At 46.1% G+C, this 23994-nt stretch overlaps 1 protein-coding gene across 1 annotated transcript in view; it reads right to left on the bottom strand.

Annotated features, from left to right (window-relative positions):
* GALNT16 (polypeptide N-acetylgalactosaminyltransferase 16) overlaps positions 1-23994 on the bottom strand; it is a 509878-nt gene that overhangs the window by 38445 nt on the left and 447439 nt on the right. The window contains exons 8-9 of the mRNA XM_085627303.1: positions 21101-21185; positions 13686-13789 (exon numbers count right to left, since the gene is read on the bottom strand). Of these exons, the coding sequence (XP_085483429.1) occupies positions 13686-13789; positions 21101-21185 (189 nt within the window). The remainder of the gene's footprint in view (positions 1-13685; positions 13790-21100; positions 21186-23994) is intronic.

The following is a 23994-nucleotide window of genomic DNA, read 5'->3' as shown; positions in this document are numbered from 1 at the left end:
ACTGAGTCATCCTCTGTTATTTCTGGTGCCTCAGAGCATCTTCTGGTGACCCTAGTGCATCAGCTGGTGTCTGAGAACCAGACCCAAGCTCCAGCACCTTTGTCACTAATCCCACCAGTGTTGCCCCCTAATCTGCCCTGACCATGCCAAGAAGGGCCCCTTGGACCCACCCACCCCATTCCCACAAAAGGCCGCGCTTGTCTAATTGGGATACTGAGTCAGATAGCACCAAGAACCATGTTCACCTCAAGGCTTTTAGGATTATCGTTACTTATGCTTACAGTCTGCGCCGCGGGGACGTCACTTCCTGCTGCCGGAGTTGTGAGAGGTTAGCTATTGGTTTGCGGTAAATCATGGCGCTCGCAGCCAGTGCAGCCTGCTCGCACCATGGCTCAGTCAGCTGCAGTGAATCAATGACCCTCCGCCGCCACGGCGAACTTAATTGGCGAGGGACACAAACTGACCACTGTCACTGGACAGGACTTACTGACGAGGCGGGCGGCAACCCAAATTACCGCGCTGGCTCACAGTCTGATCCTGCCTCCAGTCTCACAAGACTAACTAGAAAAACAATGTATATGTTCATTATTTTTTAAAAGGGTCCTTCATTTGTACATTATGTCTACTTGGTTATATATATAAGGAAAACAAATGCTCATATCACTTTATTATAACTTTTCAACATGCTGCACAGCAGCTACACTACTCTACAACATAGCCACATAGCTCCGCAACATAGCTTAAACACATTGGCAAAGCCAATAGCGCTGGCCAAACACTTATAAGGTCCAAAAGGCAAGACCTATTGGCTATGCCAATGCTTGTTTCAATTTGGGAGCTGCTGCCCCAGCCAGCTCAGTTTCTGTGAGCTGGCCATTTTGTTTTTATAGGTGGGCACCCCGGTGCACACCCGGAGCTCCCACAATGTAGAGGCTCACTGGAGATCGTTGGGGAGCCCCAAAGCCTCAGCGACTCTACCCAGCTCTCCAGCCAGCAGTATACTAGGTGCTGGCAGGAGCAGGTACCTTTCCTTTGCTCCTGCCCAAGTGGGAGTAGCATTTTTTTACTGCCGGGTGGGAGCAAAGTTGAGTTCCCTGCCTGGGAGAATGCGGTGCAGTGGGCTTCCCGGAACACTGTAAAGTATCAAACCATGGGGGATGGGTTCCCTGGGGCTGATATCAGAACTAGGAGGGGGTGCATGGCCCCCCTCCTTCATTTAGAATTTTGATCCCCAGGCCCAAAAGTGGCTCGGTGGGGGGGGGGCACATTCCCTCTACCCTTTTTCAAGGAAATCGTCCCCAGGGGATGGTTTTCCTGGGGCCCAATGTTGGCTTGCTGAGGCAGGCTACATGCGCCTCTCCCCATTATTTAGTAATTAGCCCAGGGGCCCAATTGAGGTACGGGGCGCATGCACCTTCCTCCTTAATGTGAATTCATCCCTGTGTGACGGGGACATTTGGGGCCCAAGAAATGTTTAGGGGTGGGGGGTCCCACTCATACCCCCTCAAGAAATATTCTAAAAGAAACACCCCCGTCCTGGCCCACCCCGGTTGGCTAATATTTAAAATAAAATAAGACTGCCAGCTGATGCATTTTTTTTTTAATGCCACAGGATCACAGCATAATAAAAACACTTTTTTGTATTTTTTCCATGGGGCTAGGGCCTTCTGCCTCCCCCCCCCACAAAGGCTAGGGGGAGAGGTTATCTCTACCATGCCCCCTTAAATATATATTTTTTAAACAATTTCAGGACAGGAGACCAAGTCCCAGAGTCTTGTAACGGCTGGCACAATATTTTTTCTCATGTTGCGTCCAGCCACTAAAAGAACTTGCAGGAGCTTATGATCTCACAGATTACATCACTCATGACATGTTCAATGACACAATTGATGACTTCATTTATTACATCTCAAATATATCATCGATGATGACAGCAATGGGCATGGTGGGGGCACAAGTTCTAGTTAGCTCAGTAATCCATAATTTGTGAATTTTAGTTATATTTTGTTTAAAACATTACATTTATGTGACATTTTTAACCTAACTATACCATCCCTTTACCCAGTGTTTTTACCCATTGGTTTTTTGCAGTGTGTATATATATATATATATATATATATATATATATATATATATATACTGAAGAAAAAAAGGTTAAAGTGAATTTCTAGTCGGGTGAATGTGTCAGTGACAACATTAATGTTTTAAACTTAAACAAAAACACAAAAATTCACCAGTTATAGTTAACAGGGCTAACTATAACTTGCTCCCCGGCATGCACTGCTAATGACCTCACATATAACATCACTCATGACATGTGCTATGACATCATTTATTATTACATCCTTGATTACATCACTGATGATATCATACACACTTCTTTTATACACATTGCTCTGTAAATGGGTATACAATTAGAGCTATGAAAGTGAATGCAAAATAGCTCAGAATAATAAGAAACGCCATTATTGCCATCATACATACAGCCACTGTAGGTAAAGCAGGCTTGTGTTAGGTGCAACATTGACCCTATACCCTACACTTCATGGGTAGCCAAATTCATGTTGACTATGAACCAGGATGGAAGGGTAACCTATCCTGCACATGGTGTTCAATCTTATACAGATTACGCCCCTCCAGATACTCAAGCCCTGTTACATAACTAATGCCCTACTACAGACAGTCTTTACCTGTATCAAACCTCTGACAGTCACTAAACCTACATTGAGAAAATAAGTGGATATGAGTTGAAAAGTGGGTACTTTTAACACTTGTTTACTCTATGGAGAGCGTACCACACCATTTGCAGACAGTGAAACTCTCATGACGAATACACCACAGAGCATTAACATGTATCTACTAAGCACTGTGTACACTCTATGCAGAACTTGTCCAAAGAGAGACTAATTGCTTTTAATAACCTGGGTCTGAATATGCTAAAGATCATACTAACTACAGCTTTCGTCCTGAAGTGAAAACTTTACAGATGCCCATCTTCTGAAGCAAAACAAGAACGTGCACGTTGCTTAATACCTGGTGCACACAGTCTTCTATGTTACGTAGAAATTTCATGCTGACACAATTCTGTCTAGTAACTAAAGGATGCTTACAATACTTAGTATGTTGGTTGTAGAATCTTTTCCCTGATACAAAAACAGAGTCTAAAAACTTGTGTAGAACATAATGGATACAAGTTGTCAACTATCACCTGCACACAGGGTTACTCTTCAATGGAAACATGTATAATGTCTTCAATACCTCAGCACACTCATGATGCATTAGTGGCACATGTGTTTTATAAACAATTACATCCATTAGCTGGACCCTGGCTGAACAAAAATAGGTAGAAAAGTTATATGGTAGTTGCTCGCCACTATGTAAACTATAAAACAAACAAGCACACTCATGGATGATGTCATCAATGATGTCACAGAACGTCATGAGTGATGTCATATGTGAGGTCATAAGCAGTGCATGGCATGGGCCCAAGTTATAGTTAGCACTGCATATTGTAACTTGTGAATTTCTATGTTTTTTTAGTTAAAAACATTAATGTCACTGAAACAATTCACCTAACTATAACTTTAATCTTTATTTTTTTCAGTGAAATATATATATATACTGGAGGTCACCACTACGTTGTCATAGTTAGGACCATCTTTCCATAGAAAAATAATTTTTTGACTTGCCTAAAACTTTGGTGCTGTTTGACGAATCTTCAAGAAATTTTCCCCAAAGAGTTTCAAGTTAGGTCTTGTTGTGCTTGTAAACTTTCAGGGCGATTGGTCAAGCGGGGTCTGAGAAAAAGGGGGTTAAAAAAGTGCGTTTTCCCACGTTTACTCCCATAGACTTGTTAGACATGCCTGCAGCTAAAACTGATGGATGGAATTGCTCCAAATTTGTCACAAAGCTAGCTTTTAGTCCACAAATTGAGCTTTTTGTTATTTGGTGTAAATCCATTCACCAGCTGTCGAGAATTTTTATGAAATCCAAATTTGTATATCTAGGATTGTGAATAATTTGTGATGATTTTGTGATGCATCATGAGTGCACGTGCTACAGAAATAATGTGATTGGCTGGCCGCAACCTGACTATAGAGAGTTGCACCCACCATTTTAGTTTATTGGAACAGTACCCGGGGTTCAAATGAAATGGCAGAAACTGGTATAAGGGGTCAGGTTGGATATGCGCTAACCCCATGGCTGGAACATAGGGGACTTTGTGGGACCCCTGATGTGTATAATATGCTGAAATACAGTTTTGCCATGTATGATATTCGCAAATTTGTCACAACCATCAGCGTATCCCCCTGTGTAACGTTGTTACAAATTCACGAATGTTGCTGATTTCTTTTTTTTTATTCCTTCAGACTCATTAAGTCAATAATGCATTCACTCAGAGATGCATACACCCACTCACACACCCACCGAGATACACATGAACCTACTCACAGACCAACTCAGAGACTCATGCACCCAGTCACAGTCATTCAGACACTCATGCACCTACTCATATGCCCACTCACAGAGTCACTCAGTCATGCACCCACTCATACACCTACTGAGACACTCATGCACATACTCATAGAAGTACTCAGAGACTCAAGCACTCACTTACACACCTACTCAGACAGTCACACACCCACTCAGAGACTCATGTACCCACTCACAGACTTACTCACAGACACATGCACACACTCACAGACCCACTCAGATACTCATGCTCCCAGTCACAGAGTCATTCAGACACTCATGCACCTACTCAAAGACCCTACTCACAGACTCATACATCCACTCACACACCCACTCTGACACTCATGAAACCACTCAAAGACCCACTCAGTCTCATGCACCCACCCAGAGACTCCTGCACCCACTCACAAACCCACAGAGATACCCATGCACCCACTCACATACCCACTCAGATACTCACACTCACTCACAGACCCACTCAGAGACTCAGGCACCCAGTCACAGAGTCATTCAGACACTCATGCACCTACTCACAGACTCATACATCTGCTAAACACCCAATCAGACACTCACGTACCCACACATAGACCCACACAGACTCATGCACCCACTCATACACCCACTCAGAGACTCATGCACCCACTCACAGATCCACTCAAAGAATCATGCACCCAGTGCAGACCCATTTAGAGACTCATGCACCTACTCACAGACCCCACTGAGACACTCATGCATCTACTCACAGACCCACTCAGACTCATATGCCCACTCTCAGATTCACTCAGTCATGCACCCACTCATACACCCACTGAGACACTCATGCACACACTCGTAGATGTACTCAGAGACTCAAGCACTCACTTACATACCCACTCAGACAGTCACACACCCACTTAGAGACTCACTCAGACACACACTCATAGACCCACTCAGACACTCACACACCCGCTGCCAGACCTTCTCAGACACTCATGCACCCACTAATAAACCCACTCAAACACTCATACACACATTCACATACCCACTCAGATATGTATGCACCCATTCACAGACCCACTTAGACACTCATAGATGGACTTATTGACTCACTTATGCACCCACTCACAGACTCACTCAGAGACTCATGCTCCCATTCACACACCCATTCAGACACTCATACACTCACTCACAGATCCACTCAAAGACTCATGTACCCAGTGCAGATCCACTCAGAGACTCATGCATCCACTCACACACCCACTTAGAAACTCACGCACCCACTCACAGATCCAGTCAAATACTTATACACCCGCTCACAGACCCAGTCAGACACTTTTGCATCCACTCACTGACCAAAGACACACTCAGACTCTTATGCACCCAACTCACACACCCACTCACAGATATACTCAGAAAGTCATGTATCCACTCCAAACCTACCCAGACACTCTCTCACCCACTGACAGACCTACTCAGTCACTCACACACCCACTCACAGACCCACTCAGACACTTTCACTCCCAGACTAACTTAGACGTTGACACACCCACAGACACTCATTCACCCAGTCACACACCCACTCATAAACTGACACACCCACTCACAGACTCACCCACCCACTTGACACTGATGCAGCCACTCTCAAACCCAGACACACACACACCTAACAGACCCACTCAGACACTCATGTACTCACTCACAGAACCACTCAGACACTCACAAACCTGTCACTCACCCATGCAGACACTCATGTACCCACTCACGGAGCCACTCAGACACTTCCACTTCCACTCACAGACCCAGTCAGAAACTGACACACCCACACACAGACACTCAGACACTCATGCACCCACTCACACACCCACACAGACACTCACTCACAGACCTACTCAGGCACCCACTCACACACCTACCTTTCCACTGATGCACCCACTATCAAGCCTACTCACACAGACACTCAAACACTCACTCGCAGAAACCCTCAGACACTCATGCACCCACTTACAGACCCACTCAGAAACTGTCACACCCAAAGACCCATTCAGACACTTACACACCAAGTCACAGAGCCAGTTAGAAATTCACACACCCACTTACAGACCTAAAAAGACACTCATGCAGCCAATGATAGACCAACTCAGACACTCACACCCACTCACAGACCCATTCAGAAAGTCATACACCCACTCGTTCACCCACTCAGACACTGTTGCACCCACTCACATACCCATTCATACACTCTCACACCCCCACACAGACCAACTCAGACACACACACTCACAGACATTCACACTCACAAACCCACTCAGATACTCACACACCCACTCACAGAGCCATACACCAACTCACACACATACCTACTTGCAAACCCACACAACCACTCTCACATCCATGCGCCCACTCAGGCACCCATTCAGATACTCACACATCCACTTTCACATCAATACAACCATTCACACAGTCACTCACAGACCCATACAGCCACTCACAGACGTATACAATCACTCAGTCACCCATACAGCCACTGTCATACCTATGTACCCATATAGCCACTCACACATGAACTCACTCACTCATATACTCACTGTCACACCAAGACACATGCAGTTTCTCTTTTTTAAACCAAGAAAGGTGATTCTAACAAGAACCTTTTTTTTATGTCAGAACTTCCTTTTTGGGTATTTTTCTAACATTTTGTTTTGTGGTTTCTGCCATGTAAAATGGCAACTCAGAAAAATGAAGTTTCAAACCAAAATGCTCAAAACTTGTGTAACAAGTGTCATTGTAAAAAAATAAAAAATAAAATAATGCTTGTGATTTCTAGCTGCCTCAAGATCAGCAGCAACAGACTGTTCATCAACAGTCAAAACCTTTTTTTACAAACAGTGCAAAACGTGCCAAATTATTAAAGTTCAGGGGCTGTTTCTGTTGCTGGGAGACATTCTTCTACTTCTGCTGGAAAGGTGTCACCAGGTTCAATTGGCATTGCAGATGAAGTTGAAGGTTGTGACCCACGGAGCTGTGACTCCTCCCTAGAATGATGCTTTCGGTGTATGGTTTTCGGATGTTTAAGCATGCTAGTTGTGCCATGCTAATATTTTTTGTGGTTCCTAGGGAGAGCAGCTTTTCACAGAAATGACATTTCACATTTTTTGCAACTACTTTCTTTTCTCCAGAGAGGGTACTGAAAAATTACCAAGCGCTGGACTGCTTTTTTGCAGGGTGTTCCTCCACTGAAGACCGGATGTCTTTTTCCTCCTGGTGTTCCTCACAATTACTCTCTGATGCCATTTTAATAAAATAATGTAAAAAAAACCAACAAGAGACTTAGGGCCTATTTAAATCTCGGCATACAGGTTACTCCTTCCCAACAGTAACGGATATACCGTCCGCCTAAATATAAATCCTATTATATCCTATGGTATTTATATTTTGGCAGACGGGATATCCATCACTGCTGTGACAGAGTAACCCGTCCGCCAAGATCTAAATCAGGACCTAATTCTAGAAACAAAACTGGAGCTCCATTATGTACAAGCTCTAATTTTAGCAACTACAGTCAAACGAGACCAAAACTGGATCGGAACTTCCTTTCCAGAACCATGAAAAGAGTTTTATCCAATCAAATCCCTTTATTCCGTAGTCACGAGAAATTCATAGCTACGCACATGATCGCGAATTCGGGAACATTTTATGAAACAGTCTTGTAACATAAATGTGATTTTATACGCTGTATATATGTTTTTAGGTGTTGTTAAAAATCACGCCGACTTTGTCAATGTTTGCGGTACTGATATGTACATATTGCAACAGTTCGCGACAAATTTGCAAATTTAAAATAAACAATTGCGTTGATGTAGAACCACATGGGGCCTTAATGGCAGTGCACATTCTGTGTCCTGGCCAGTTTTCATAGTGTTGTCAGTATATGTGACTGGCACTATGGATGACATTTTATATTTTACTAACTTTGCTGCCGAGGTGTCCCAATATGGCTCTTACTTTTCTGTCTTAAGGGCATCCGCTGCCTGTGCAAGTAAGAGCGATGGGGCCGGGTGGGGGGGGGGGGATTTCTACAGATGACGGCAAGGGAAAATGAATTATTTATTTAATTTTCCCTTGTATGTTGAAATACCCGCCCACCCGGCCCCACCACTCTTACCTTCAAGGGCTGCGGCTGCTTCAGGGTCAGACATCCATGTCCCACTAGCCTCCACGATATAAATTAACCACCTGCCCCGACACTGTTCAGTAAAATCTACACTTTTTAGTCCTCTGCACTCCCACAGACTACCTTATCCATGTTCATTGCTGACTTTCCACATACTCTTTAGTGTTGCAACCAAGTCTATGACATAGACAGTACACATAGTCTACAAAACATTTAATCTGTCCTCACAACATTGAAATGGCCACAGCAGCTCCTCCGCCATGAATTCACTCCAATATATTGGTCCCTTTGCTTTTGTTACAGACATCCTTCTTAATTAAATCCTACTCTTTTCCCATAGAGGGGCAGGACCCACCTCTTGAACACATGGTAGGCACCTTACACAGTAGTGCCTCCCCTATTGGGACCCAACTGTCACCATGAAAACAATTGCTTCAAAGTGCTGAGACGTTCTCAAAGTGCCTGACAGTTAACCTTCGATAGGAACATGTTGTGCACCTGTAGCTGCTCTTCAAAGTGCATTTCGAACCAATACAAAATTTTGCAAATGAACTGGAAGTCCAAAATGGGCACCTCTGCTACCAATCTGCAGCGTAGCACCAGCTCTTTGCCTTGATCCAAGCTCACATAAAGCAATTCATGAACATCTCCTACATTAAGTAGCCATTTTTAAACTGGCCTGCTACCCTCCTGGTACTTTGTGGTTCACCTCTCCTGGTGAAATTAAGCTACTCCACAATCAGTCAATAAAAGAATCCACATACCGACCGTAAGCCGTTACTACTAACAAGGACGTTATAGGTAAGGCAAAAAAATTTACAGAAACATAGAAATTCACCCAAAAAAATCAAAGGTTACAAGGATGTTATACCTGGGAATAAACATTAAAAAAATTGAAATTCACACAAAAAACATTTAGAGGGACATTATAGCTAGAAAAAAAGCATTAAAAAACCCATAGAAATTCCCTGAAAAAAAACAAAGCTTACAGGGACGTTATAGTTAGGACATAGAACGTAATAAACATTAGAATATTCACTGAAAAAACAAAGGTTACAGGGACGTTATAGTTAGGCTCAGATTTTACATGTAAAAAAACATAAAAATTTAGCAGTTGCAGTTACCTGAGCTAACTATAATGTACGGCCCGCAATGCACTGCTTATGACCTCACATATTACATCACTCATGACATGGTCAGTGACATCACTCATGACATCAATGATGGCATTTCAAATGACGTCACTGATGATGCCATCCACAGAACCGCTCACTCACCCACTCACACCCCTATAGAACTTCTCATACACCCACTCATACTCACACAACCACTCACATACCCATTCACAGACCCATACCACTCACACACCCACTCATCTATAGAGCCACTCGCACACACTCACCCATACAGCCACTCACGCACCCACTCACTCACCCATACAGCTACTAATACAGTCATTACTCACTCATACAGTCTGTCACACACCCATTCACTCATCCACACAACCACTTACATACCCATTCACACATCCATACAAGCACTCACACACCCACTCACCTACACAGCTGTTCATACAGACACTGACTGTAATACAGCTACTCACACGCCCACTCACTTACCCATACACCCACTCAAACAGTGACTCACTCACCCATACACTCACTTATATATCCAGTTACTCACCTATACAGCCATTCAGACAGCCATTAACCCACCCATACAGCTGCTCACACACCCACTTACTCAGCAATACAGCCACGGACATGGCCACACACCCACCCATACAGCAACTCACACAGCCACTTACTCACCAATAGAGCCACTCACACACCCATACAGCCACTCAGACAGCCACTCACACACAGATGTACATGGTTACACAGCCACTCAGAATACATATGTTATAGACAGTACCACTCATCAGAAGTACAGAAAAAGTGTCAGAAATGTTTTGAAAACACTTACACTGACTGCATAATGTCATCAGTGATGTGATTTGAGATGCCATCAGTGATGTCACTGACCATATCATGAGTGATTTAATATGTGAGGTCATAAGTAGTACATTGCGGGGGTGTAAGAGAATCCGCCGGTCGGTTCTGTGGTCTGCAAGGAATCCTCTAAGCAGCAAACCTGCAACTTTTTCATCAAAACTGACTTCCCTGTTGTCGTCTTGAGGCAGGTGCAAAAGAATGAAGACAGAACTTGCTACGAATAAAAAAGCACTTCCCTGAGAACTCACAGCCCCAGAGAGAGATTATTCTGTTTATATTAAAGATTAGAGGAGCCCCGAGCCCTCTGATGTCCCTTTGATCCTGGGCATTACTGGAGAAGGCCGTCCTGAGACCTAGCTCATGGTACAGTTGAAAGCAGGAGGCGGGGGAGCCTGTCTCCTATGTGTCGACTCTCACTCGAGATGATCAGTAGATGTAATATATGTCTCTTAATAATTCATGAAGCCATCTTTGGCTTCAGCTGCCAGCGAACTTTCTGCTTCAAAGCGGAAGCGGAGAGCCTTCGGCATTCCTGTGAAGTCCTCGATTGGCAGCAAAGAGCTGTCAAGTGTCACTCATGCAGAGTGACACTGGCATACATGGGACCATAAAAAGGACATTATTGTAGGCGCTTTGGAAATCCATGGTCTTATGCTCAATGCATTTCAGTGAGAATAACACACCAGTAATTTGTGTCTGTTATTACAACTTATTTAGACACACCTTGTCATTCATTTCGACCAACATCTCTCGCTTGCCACCAACAGTTCTGCAATGTGCCCCCATCAAGGCCAGCACAAAATATGTTTTTTGCCAATGAAATCATGTGTTTACATTCATGTTGAGGGAATTCAGGTGAAGATGAATACCAAAGGCGTTCAAATTATTAATTCAAATGTCGGGAAAAAGTTGGAATTCGTAATTGTGCACTTGATGAAATTAATGCATAACTAATCTTTAAATCCAATTACAACTCTGATACAATCATCTAGTAAACATACTACTTGCATGAAAAAATCTCTCGCAAACAATAGACCTTGAAACCTATGTTAGTCAAAGGAAAAAGCCTCGAGAATAGTAAAGGATGTTCTGCTTCTTTCTCTTAAAGAAAATCCATTGAAAATAACAATGTTCCTCCCTGAAAAGACATTTTGCAGATATTCTTCGTAGTTTCATATTTCCTTTTGCAATTTCAAAATATATACAAACCCGGCACGCATTTGCATGAAATGTGCAAAGAGAAGCCCAACAGTTTTGCACATCCCTCCTGAAAGCTATTCACCAAGGGTGGACAGAACTCGTGGAGGTTTACTTCGCGGAATTCCACAGAGTTACATGAAACCTCAGCAAGATTCCACAGAGTTCTGTGAGTGGCAGAATGTCAGCATGTCAGGCTGCTCGCGGAGCTCGTTCCGTGCTATAACATCAGCGCGAATGGCACCACGCTCCGCACCAGAGGGCGTTGCTGCTTTCCAAATCTCGAGTAAGTTTTCTGTGTCAGCGGCAACTTTCTCAATGCAAACAGTAGTGACCTGCTGCAACCGTCTGAATTGCGAAATCGCGCCAGGACTCATCCTAGCACTTGATTTTCTAACTCGTGCTCACTAACTTAACGTTGGTGAGGCGTGCATGAGAAAATGTCCGCCACACAGCAGTTTGCTGAGTTTTTGTGGAACTCTGCACTCCAGGCAGAGCACGGAGTGGGCAAAACTCTGAAAACTCCATCAGCGCTGCAGAGTTTACTGCCCAACCCCTACTATTCACCCACTTCTGGAAGCAGCCACCTTTCCCTGAAACCTAAGTACCCTAGACACAGCATGTCCAGAAATGCAGGAGCTTGGTGGATGTTTTATGCCCCCCCCATGCTGCCTGGTGCATTTGTACAGCCTCCCCTCTCATTGAGTGTGTGATACTGGGAAAGAAAGCCCCTCCAATTTGTAGTACAATAATAATGCCTGTCCGGTGTTTGCTGAATCACAGCACATTTACCTAAGGTTACCAGACGACTTCATGTCATCAGGGACACAGTATTCCAGTTCAGGTTTTCTTTGACAAACTATTATACATTTGAACTTTGGTCCAGCCTGTTCAATTGAGGTGAACCAGGACTACAAGCCCCAGAATTCATTATGCTGTTAAATGTATGCCCATTACTGAATCATGGTGTCCCCTGGTAACCCTAGCTTTTATCTCTTCTTGGCTTTGAATGGGATTGAAAACGCACCTTCTTGAAGCAGAACATCTGACATTCATGGTTGTCATCACCTGATACTTGTGAGGGCGGCTGGATGGGTGAGACAAGACACTGGCAGCACAAAATCCAAAGATCATGGGCCGCGTTATATCAACTTACATTGCTTCAAGGTGATTGTGCACCAACTATTCCGTGCAAAAACGACATTTGCACTGACCACTGTAATAACACATTTTTAGACTTGTTGGTCGAGCAAAGGACACACTAATCTTCAGGGTGATCCCATATTTTTTCTCACAGTCTCAATGATGCTGGATCTGGTGTGGAATCTGCCAAAAATTGGTTGAATGTCTCCACTTTTTTCTAAAAACCATGTTGGTCCCCAAACTCTCCCTGAAAAGGCTAAAAAAAATACTAATAGGGTCAACATATTGACAATACCGAATTGACTATTGTTAAATGCATCATAGAAGATAGGCAATTATGCAGCCATACTCTCCTGACAAATTTCCAGATACACCTCTGCTTTATCAACATTTTGAGAAAAACATCAAAGTGATGGTTTTAATTGATCTATGTGTGTTTTGATCCCAGTGTGACGTTCACCAAGCAACCACTGAATGTTGGTCCATAAGAGCTGGATCAATGCAAGAATTTCAGAAAATCCACTTGAGAAATTTACACACAGTGAATATGGGTGGAATTCGGCCTGCACAGTAAGTGGTTGCCATGAAACTCTGGCACTGACCCAGCCCTCGTGGACCATCGTTGAACATTCGTGTCTGGAAAAGCAGAGATTGGTGTGATGTGTGGCTCCTTCTGTCTGATCATTCGTGTGAGCAGGATACGGCTTCTGAAACAAACAATCACCTACCGAAGTTCTCTCCACCCCAGATATCCATCTGCACGTCATATTTTCCAAGATGATTAAACCAGGATTTGTCTATGACAAAAATTCCCCCTGCGATGACGGGCGTTCTGCAATCAAAAGAAGAAAACATACAAATTACTGGATAATTGGCAAAGATGGTCATAAAGTAAAATATCCAAAGGCATTTCTTCTGAACCAGGGCTCCCACTGACACCCCATGCCCAAAGCATGCCTCCTAAACCAGGGCTCCAGTTACACCCCTTGCCCAAAGCAGGCCTCCTGAACCAGGGCTCCAGTTACACCCCATGCCCAAAGCATGCCTCGTGAACCAGGGCTCCAGTTACACCCCATGCCCAAAGCATGCCTCCTAAACCAGGGTTCCAGTTACACCCCATGCCCAAAGCATGCCTCCTAAACCAGGGCTCCAGTTACACACCATGCCCAAAGTATGCCTCAACTAGTGTTCCAGTTAAACCCCATACCCAAAGTAACACTTCCTGAACCAGGACTCCCTTTGGCACCACATGCCCAAAGTAACACATTCTGAAACAGAACTCCCACTGGCACACCATATCCAAAGGCATTTCTTCTGAACCGGGGCTCCCACTGACACCCCATGCCCAAAGCATGCCTCCTAAACCAGGGCTCCAGTTACACCCCATGCCCAATGCATGCCTCCTGAACCAGGGCTCCAGTTACACCCCATGCCCAAAGCATGCCTCCTGAACCAGGGCTCCAGTTACACCCCATGCCCAAAGCATGCCTCCTAAACCAGGCTTCCAGTTACACCCCATGCCCAAAGCATGCCTCCTAAACCAGGGCTCCAGTTACACCCCATTCCCAAAGCATGCCTCCTAAACCAGGGTTCCAGTTACACCCCATGCCCAAAGCATGCCTCCTAAACCAGGGCTCCAGTTACACCCCATGCCCAAAGCATGCCTCCTAAACCAGGGCTCCAGTTACACCCCATGCCCAAAGCATGCCTCCTAAACCAGGGCTCCAGTTACACCCCATGCCCAAAGCATGCCTCCTAAACCAGGGCTCCAGTTACACCCCATGCCCAAAGCATGCCTCCTAAACCAGGGCTCCAGTTACACCCCATGCCCAAAGCATGCCTCCTAAACCAGGGCTCCAGTTACACCCCATGCCCAAAGCATGCCTCCTAAACCAGGGCTCCAGTTACACCCCATGCCCAAAGCAGGCCTCCTAAACCAGGGCTCCAGTTACACCCCATGCCCAAAGTAATACCGTCTGAACCAGGGCTCCCAGTGGCACACCATATCCAAAGGCATTTCTTCTGAACCAGGGCTCCACTGACACCCCATGCCCAAAGCATGCCTCCTAAACCAGGGCTCCAGTCACACCCCATGCCCAATGCATGCCTCCTGAACCAGGGCTCCAGTTACACCCCATGCCCAAAGCATGCCTCGTGAACCAGGGCTCCAGTTACACCCCATGCCCAAAGCATGCCTCCTAAACCAGGCTTCCAGTTACACCCCATGCCCAAAGCATGCCTCCTAAACCAGGGCTCCAGTTACACCCCATTCCCAAAGCATGCCTTCTAAACCAGGGTTCCAGTTACACCCCATGCCCAAAGCATGCCTCCTAAACCAGGACTCCAGTTACACCCCATGCCCAAAGCATGCCTCCTGAACCAGGGTTCCAGTTACACACCATGCCCAAAGCATGCCTCCTAAACCAGGGTTCCAGTTACACCCCATGCCCAAAGCATGCCTCCTAAACCAGGGCTCCAGTTACACCCCTTGCCCAAAGCATGCCTCCTAAACCAGGGCTCCAGTTACACACCATGCCCAAAGCATGCCTCCTAAACCAGGGCTCCAGTTACACCCCATGCCCAAAGCAGGCCTCCTAAACCAGGGCTCCAGTTACACCCCATGCCCAAAGTAATACCGTCTGAACCAGGGCTCCCAGTGGCACACCATATCCAAAGGCATTTCTTCTGAACCGGGGCTCCCACTGACACCCCATGCCCAAAGCATGCCTCCTAAACCAGGGCTCCAGTGACACCCCATGTCCAATGCATGCCTCCTGAACCAGGGCTCCAGTTACACCCCATGCCCAAAGCATGCCTCGTGAACCAGGGCTCCAGTTACACCCCATGCCCAAAGCATGCCTCCTAAACCAGGGCTCCAGTTACAAACCATGCCTGAACCAGCGCTCCCAGGAATACACCATACCCAAAGTCATGCCTTCTGAACCAGGGCCCTCAGTGACACGCCATACCCGAAATCATGCATTCTGAACCAGACTTCAGGTTACACCCCATGCCCAAAGTAACACCTTCTGAACTAGGGCTCCCAGTGTAACCAGTCCCTTCACATCGCACAGGTGGGTTGCAAAGCGCTCCTCTCCTGGTCGCGTGGACCACGAGACCGCCTCGGCAGCACATAGTAAAGGACATAGGATCCCCAAACCTGTTAACCCAGAAGGCCCTCCCCTCCCCCTCCCTGTCCTTGCATCTACTGAAGTGAAAGGCCACTGCTAGCTCCGTTCAGCATCAGTCGTGCTCCCTGACTGCTGAAGAGCAGCGCGCGCGCCTGAGGGACCGAACACTCGCTGAGCCGAGCTCCGCGAGAAGCCGCTTTCAGACGACGCCGGGATGAGGCGCCGAGTAACCTTTCCGCCATTGCCACCGGAGGAACAAAAATCAGATATACATCAGCAGGGAATGGACGTGCCTGCGTGTCCCTGACAATCAAACGGGGAAGCCAGAGGTGCCCTTTATCTGGAAGGGTAAGGCCATCCATCACTCAGATACCGCGGCGGGCTGGCACGGCCGACGGTGCACCCGGAGCCATAACTTTCAGACTTTACAATCCTGCCAAGAAGCATGAAATACTTCCATTTTGTGAAGCGGGGCATTTTTAATGGCCGGAACCTTTTTTATTTACGTTTTAAGAGCCTTGTAATAAAAACAAAAGCAAAAGCCGATAGGCAGACGACAGGCGGCCGCCTGCGCAGTGGCATCAATCACGCATGCATTACAGGCAGCGGGGGCCTCTGCGAGGAGTTATTGCCCTCAGCTTGGTCAGAGTTATTACCAAATGGATGAGGAGGCAGGCCCGCTGGAAACCAATCCGAGGGGGGGAGGGGGTACTTATTATTAAGTTCCAGGAGATAATTCAGTTACTGGTCTGTGGTATAAAATGGTGATTACGTTTTTATTCTTGTCCATTACTTCATCTCCACTTCTATAATTCGTCACGTAGCCCTACAGGTGGCTCGGTTAGTTCCCACTGCCCCTTTAGCTGCTGGTCTGGCGGCCATTATGACTGGCAGCCATTTTAAGTAACTGTGCTCATATGAGTTTCCTAAACGTTGCCAGGTGATCGTGTTTGCTGCATAAGGCTACTTGCTCACTCCTTTAAACACTTGCTCACTCTCGTACATTCCTTCTTTTATTCACCTAGTGCCAGATGTACTAAGAGACGGGTTACAGAAAGTGGTTGCAAAGGGCACAAAAATGTCTGCGATCTGGCTCGGATTTTGCAATGTAACGATTACTAAAGGTTGCATTTCAAAATCTCCAGTCACAGAACGAATTGCCTAATGAATATTAATTTGGGGGAGGACGTGGCCTAGCAATTGCCTCCAGGGCCGGCACCCAGATTAGCAAACTTGAAACCTTTCTCTCAGAATGGGTTGAACTCTGTATTTTCAAAATACAAACCTACACTAAGGGAACCTGGAGAGGTGCCTTAGCCTACAGCCCCCCGGCTCCAAAATAAAGGTCACCAATCATTTGATAGAGATCATTGCCTCGCATGTGTTAGCAGCCGACTACTTTCTTCTCATTGGCGATTTTAATTTTCATGCAGAACTTCTTGCTGAAACCAATACTAGCCAAATGATCTCCAGTCTTAACACACTGAGTCTACGACAACTGGTAACAGGGCCCACCCATTCAGCAGGCCACACTCTTGATCTCCTGTTCACGAATACATTCAGTATTAAAGTAGAACCCCCTATCCCCGTGCTCCGGTCAGACCACGGATTATAAAAATTTTCTTTACAGCCTGCCTCCACTTACAGTAACCCCATCAGTGAACAGAAGTGGAGTGACCCTGGAAGAAAGTCAGTCTAGCTACCTTCTCACCCCACCTCAGCCTTCCACCCTACAAAGACACCGAGAAATAAACCATGCAGTCGACGCCCTCGAGAAGGCAATTATTCAGGCCCTTGACATTGTCGCACCCGTGACCAAGGTCAAACTCAAGCACAAAGTATCCCCATGGTTTAACAAAGACTTAAAATCTGAAAAACTGGCCAGGAGGAAAGCCGAGCGCAAATGGAGGAACTCTAAGAACATTGAGGATAGGCGGGAGTACAAACTTATCCACAGACACTATCTCGACAAAATCAAATCTGCTAAAAAAAGATACATTAGTGACAGAATTGACAAGGCCGCAAACTCAAACAAAGAACCGTACAAAATACTAAAGGAATTCATCAGTCCCTCCTGCCAGTCTGAAAATCCCGCCTCGACAGATGGGGCAACACACTTTCCGCCTTCTTTGAGGAAAAGATTAACACTATCTATAACCTCTTTCCTAATCCGTCAACTGAATACCATGATAACGCGCCAGGCCAGCAATTCGACACCCACCTTAAATTATCTAAATGAGTTCACTAAACTCACCCAGGAGGACGCTAGTCTTGTCCTTTCCAAAGTCAAACCAGGCTCTCCGGCTGATCCCGCCTTACCCCATATCCTGTCCAACATTACCCCGCTCTCCTCAAAAGTTCTACTGACCTTTTTAATCTATCCCTAAATTGTGCCACTGTTCCCTTAAATTGGAAGGCAGCCAGGGTAAAACCTATCCTCAAAAATCCTTCTATTGACCCTAAAGAACCGAGCAACTATCGACCGATCTCTCTCCTTCCCTATTTTGGGGAAGTCCTTGACTTCTTAGTTATTAAGCAACTCACAACCTTCCTAGAAAGCAATACATTGTTGGACCCCTCTCAATCAGGGTTTAGGGCAGCCCACAGCACAGACACTTCGCTGATAGAGGTAGTAGACAACATAAGACTTGCCCAGGACAATGGACAGTTAGTTATGCTTGTCCGACTTGATCTGTCAGCTGCGTTTGACACTATCTCTCACAGGACTCTGATACATCGGGAGATGGGAGGCAGGGAGGCAGGGAAAATGTCCTTAACTGGCTCAGGAGATATCTAATGGATCAAACCTCGATGGTTCAAATCTGTACCTTCATCTGTCAAAGCCGGATAGTGGATAAGGGAGTACCCCAGGGATCTATCCTGAGTCCCACACTCTTTAATCTTTCTGTAGAACCCCTGGTCAGGGTGATCAGACCCCATGGTTTCGACACAGTATCGTATGCAGACGACACTCAACTATTGATCATTCTTGGCGCAGATCCAGCAGACACTAAAATTAGATTTATAAACTGCATGGCCCATATCAGCACCTGGATGCAAACCAAGCACCTTCAGCTCAACGCCACTAAGAAGGAGATTATCCACTTCGAGAAGGCCAATGAATCCTGGTCCAGTGACTGGTGGCCTCAAAATCTTGGCCCCTGTCCTTCCCCTAAACTCGTAGTTCGTAACCTAAGAGTGATGAACAATAACAAACTGTCCATGAAAGACCATGTTAACCACGTACCAGGCATTTGCTATGGACTAATGCGAAGCCTCCGCAAGGTCTTCCAATGGATTCCAGTTGAATCAAGAAAACCGCTTGTGCAGGGTCTAATCATCAGTCGGCTCGATTACGGGAACGCCCTGATGGCTTCCATTACCGAAGAGTTTCTTACCAAACTTGAAGTGCTACAGAATACTACCCCCAGACTAGCACTAAATCTACCATCACGTTCCCCGTCGGCTACGAGTTTGAGAGCTCTCCACTGGCTCCCCATCAAGAAACTAATCTGTTTCAAGATCATCAGTCTGGTGCACAAAACCATTCATGGGAACGGGCCAAGTTGCTCAATTAGTACCTACCTAACAGAACCCTCAGATCAGGAACCAAACATCTCCTCACTCCTCTCAGGATCCGTACCGCCAGGAACAGTGGCAGATCATTCTCACATCTCGCCCCTACTTTGTGGAAGGTACTCCCTCTGAAGCTGCGTATGGTTACTGACCATAGTCAGTTTTGGAAAAGGCTAAAAACCTGGCTCTTTTGATCACTCCTCTCCTTCTGCCATCGCCTCCCCATCCCTTCTATGGTTTTGGCTTGCGCTTTAAGACCCCCGGTGATATGCATGCTTAATAAAATCCTATGACTATGACTGTTTGCAACCATTACTTCGTCTCTGCCTGTTTAATTTTTCACATAGAGTAACAGGTGTCTCTCTTTAGCCCCCACTGACCCTATACCCACTGGTGTGGCAGACATTTTGATTGGCAATCATTTTAACCGGCGGACATTTTGATTGGCAGCCATTTTAACTGGCGAACATTTTGATAGGCAACCATTTTAACTGGCGGACATTTTGACTGACTGCTCTTTCACAGGAAGTTCATGAACAACTATCATGAATTTCTCAAATCATGCCTGGTCACAGTGAGGACTGCATAATATCACTCATTTACACAATTGTTCACTCACACTCATTTATCTCTTTCATTTACCTAGTGTCAGATGTGCTAAGAGACAGGTCACAGAAAGTGGTGTTAAACTGCACACTGACTTTTTGTGAACTGTCTTTAATTTTGCAATGTGACCTATGTACTGATAGGCCATATTGTAATATCTTCAGGCACGGGAGGTCGCAGAATGACCTACCTAATGAATAATAATTTGTCAGGTCACTATTTGCAAACTGGTGCGGTAGCTTGCAAGGAACGCCAGACCACAATCCATGTGTTTGCAAAAACATTTTTTGTTTAAATTAGCCATGTTAATCTAAAAGACCGTTGCTGCTTTAAAAAAAATCCACTTTGTGAAATCTTCAGGAAGAACAGGCAGCGATTTCTTGGACCACTGCCCCCTGTATGCATCCCAGGTCACCAGACACTATTCACGAAGGGGAAATAACTTTTCCACTCCCTTGCACTTTTACCCTTTCACACACTTACTCACCCAGAATCACTACATTCTACTCACTCCTTCTTGACTAATCAAGTGCTCACACTTTCACTCACTCGTTAAAAACACTCAATGATTCAATCAACCCTTCAGCTCTCTCACTTGCTTTGTCACTCGCTTTTATGCTCACTCACTTAGACACATTAAGCCCTAACTCACCTACTTGTCTTATCTCTCTCTCTCTCTCACTCTCCCTCTTGTGCTTGAACACAATCACACATTCACACACATTAATTTACTCACTGAAACATTCACTCACGCCTCCCTATAGAAACTCCCAATATTAGTGCCCTCTGTAGTCCACCCTCAGGGACCTAGGGTAGAAAAAGTGTCCTACCGTATGAACATGGTGGGGTCCGTCCTGGACATCTTCTGGTCTATAGGGATCTGCTCCCATTTGAAGTGAAGGCTCCAGTCAAATCCTTGAAACAAAAAAAAAACAAGATTGGTCAATCATGGAACCAATGAGGAGAGGAGGCCTTCCTATAACACCTGCATGCGGGGCGAGGATAACCATTGGAATGGGGTTTTAGGTACTGACTTCGCTAACATACAAGCAAAGGGCCACGTTTCCAATGGTGGAGGTGAGTGATGCGTGCACCTAATGACTACAAGCATGATGAGCCGCTGCATTCTCCCCAAAGTGCAACGTTAAGGCTGCAGGAAACCCAGTGATCGGTGATCCAGTGGATCTGTTGCCAGCTGTGGTGCTATGAGATTTAGGCTCTAATTCCACCTCCAATTTTGGCCAAGTTGGGGGTTCATGGGCAAATCACTCTCTCTTTGGACTATAGTTGCCCAAGCCCCTGTAAGTGAGAGAACTTCCGGCCAACCTCATCCCTTGTATTCAGTGCTTCCGAAAGAAATTGACTGCCGCAGGAATTTGTGGGATCATTTGCAACGTGTAACGGCTTCGACCACACCCATATGCGACTAAATGACTGCACCAGAGCTCCATGAACTGGGCAGTATATTTGGTTCTGGTGCCAAAAGCAAGAGTTTTAAAGTAACAGAGATTCCCAGGTCAGTGGGCCTGTTTGCGTTTGTCTGACCTGGGAGATTAGCTGGTGAGTCCCACAGGTGAAGGGGCATCATTGGTTGTCATGGAGAAGGAGGGTTAACCCTCGAACATAAAGAGAAGGAGTCATGATCTTGGACAAGCTTGTGTCATTTCACATTGGATCTGGCTGAAGGTTTGCTTGAAGCTCGCCTGGGTGTTTCTTGTTTAGAAGTCCTGGCTGGAAATTCTACCTGGAGGTTGCATTGACACAAACTATGAATTAATGCTTTGCCAGAAGTCTACAAAAAACGTCTGCTCTAGCAAAATGCCTGTGCTGTGAATTTATTTTTCAATTATCTGCCTAAAGATAAGGAGTTTCATGAGTGACAAACTAGGCATCATTATGCAAATGTACCCCTTGTGTGCTTCCGGTTCACAGAAGAGGGCAGAGGAGAGACGGCAGCCGACCAGCAGGTAAGTGCTCTTCTCTTTTTTTTTAACCCCCACTCTCCCCACCCACCACTACTGCCCAGGATCAGCCGCCACTGTGCTTTACTATTGTGATCTAAATCTAGAGGCCCTCTCTTACAAGTGCAAGTGGATCACAGTTGAATAAAGTGGCGGCAGTTCCAAAGACGCTCTAGGTTTTCAAAGTCAAAGGGCCAAATTATGTTAGAGCTGTTAAGCCGTTTTGGGCCCAAATCTAGGGCCAGATGTATCATTCTTTCAAGAAACGCAGCAAGACACCTTGCTGCGCTGCGTGATAGGGAGAGGGTAGGAATGCGCAATATATTTAACATTATATGGTGCATTCTTGTCCTCTCCTTGCGCGGGCGCACAATGTGCTGCCTTGCTCCAATGCAGGCCCCCTTGCGCCGTGGTGCAATGGTGCCTGCGTTGGAGGCAGGATTGTTTTGTGCAAGAAGGGACACCTTCCTGCACAAAAGTAATCCTTAAAGGTGTCTCCCTCTTTCAAAGTCTGCTGCATAATGTGCCTTACCAGGGAAGGCGTAGCATTTTGACACATTCCCATGTTTACCGGTCTTTGGAAATCACGGAATGCGCCCAAATCTATGGGTGGATGTGTGGGAGCACCCACTCTCTGCCTATATAACACCTTCTCAGGCTAGATTAACGCAAGGCAGAGACGTGCGCTGCCTTTCGTTACTGCATATTTACCAAGCAACGCAGGGCCATGCACGGTCATGCACCATGCATTGTTTGGTAAATCGAATTTAGGGGTTGCGCTGCCCTGGGCATGCCCCTGCGTGACGCAAGGCAACGCAGACCCTTGATAAATCTGCCCCTAGTTTGCACCCAAAACAGGATCATACCCTGGTGCAAATCGGGGTTGTTTACTCAGAAAAAAACCTGTGTTCTGGTGGGAGCAATAGGATCAAAACATAATTTTGCCCACCTAGAAATAGGTAAATTTTTGCGTAAAGTGCACAGAATTTCCTATTTCTGGGCGTGTAAACTATAATCAGACGTAAATTGCAAACCTGCTAATTTGTACACAACACACTACCACATATTAATGGATACACACTTTGCGCCTTATTTTTGGGCCCCGATTGTTCTCACTAGCCCCAGTTCTGGCCCGCTCTCATTGCTCTCCGGTGCCCTGATCGAAGCGCCCATCAGCCGAGAAAGATGAGCCCCCCCATGTCGGGCCCTGGAGGTTCACCTGGCGCATTTCATGCCTCATTTGAGGCTAAACTCAAGAGTTTCCTCCACGAGTGCGCGCCCCCGCTGCTCAGACACGTCTTTTATGGAATAGAGACTTTCACCCGCCATTTACTTTTACAAGCTTGTCACCGGCGTAATGAGGCCACTGTAGAGGGCTTGAGGCTTAATGTAAGCACTGGCATGTGCCAGGCATACTAATGCCTTGGCACACTGCCTACCCGCAGGAGCCCCCCCCCCCCTCCGGGTTATAAACGCAGCTGCTAAGAGCCAGGCCAGGGGTGGCACAACTTCCTCCAGGGCCCAGAATGTGCCAGCTATGGTTACCAGGCTGTGGGCATGCCACGTTCCCCAGTGACGCAGCTCAATAAGGTGAAGGCGCCACGCCACCTGTGCATAACCTGCGGGTCACAGGTTCAGATCCTGGTGGGATCGGCTCAGGTCTCGTCCTTCCAAGGTTAAGGGATGAAACAGCGTTGAGTTGACGAGTCAGACACCTGTTCACGCCGGAGACATCTGCAACAGCGCGACATGAAACGAAAGCC

The sequence above is a fragment of the Triturus cristatus genome, chromosome 9 (assembly GCF_964204655.1).
Source record: "Triturus cristatus chromosome 9, aTriCri1.1, whole genome shotgun sequence".
Classification (NCBI taxonomy): domain Eukaryota; kingdom Metazoa; phylum Chordata; class Amphibia; order Caudata; family Salamandridae; genus Triturus; species Triturus cristatus.
Note: the sequence above shows the minus strand (reverse complement) of the source record. Positions and strands in the feature narration are given on the sequence as shown.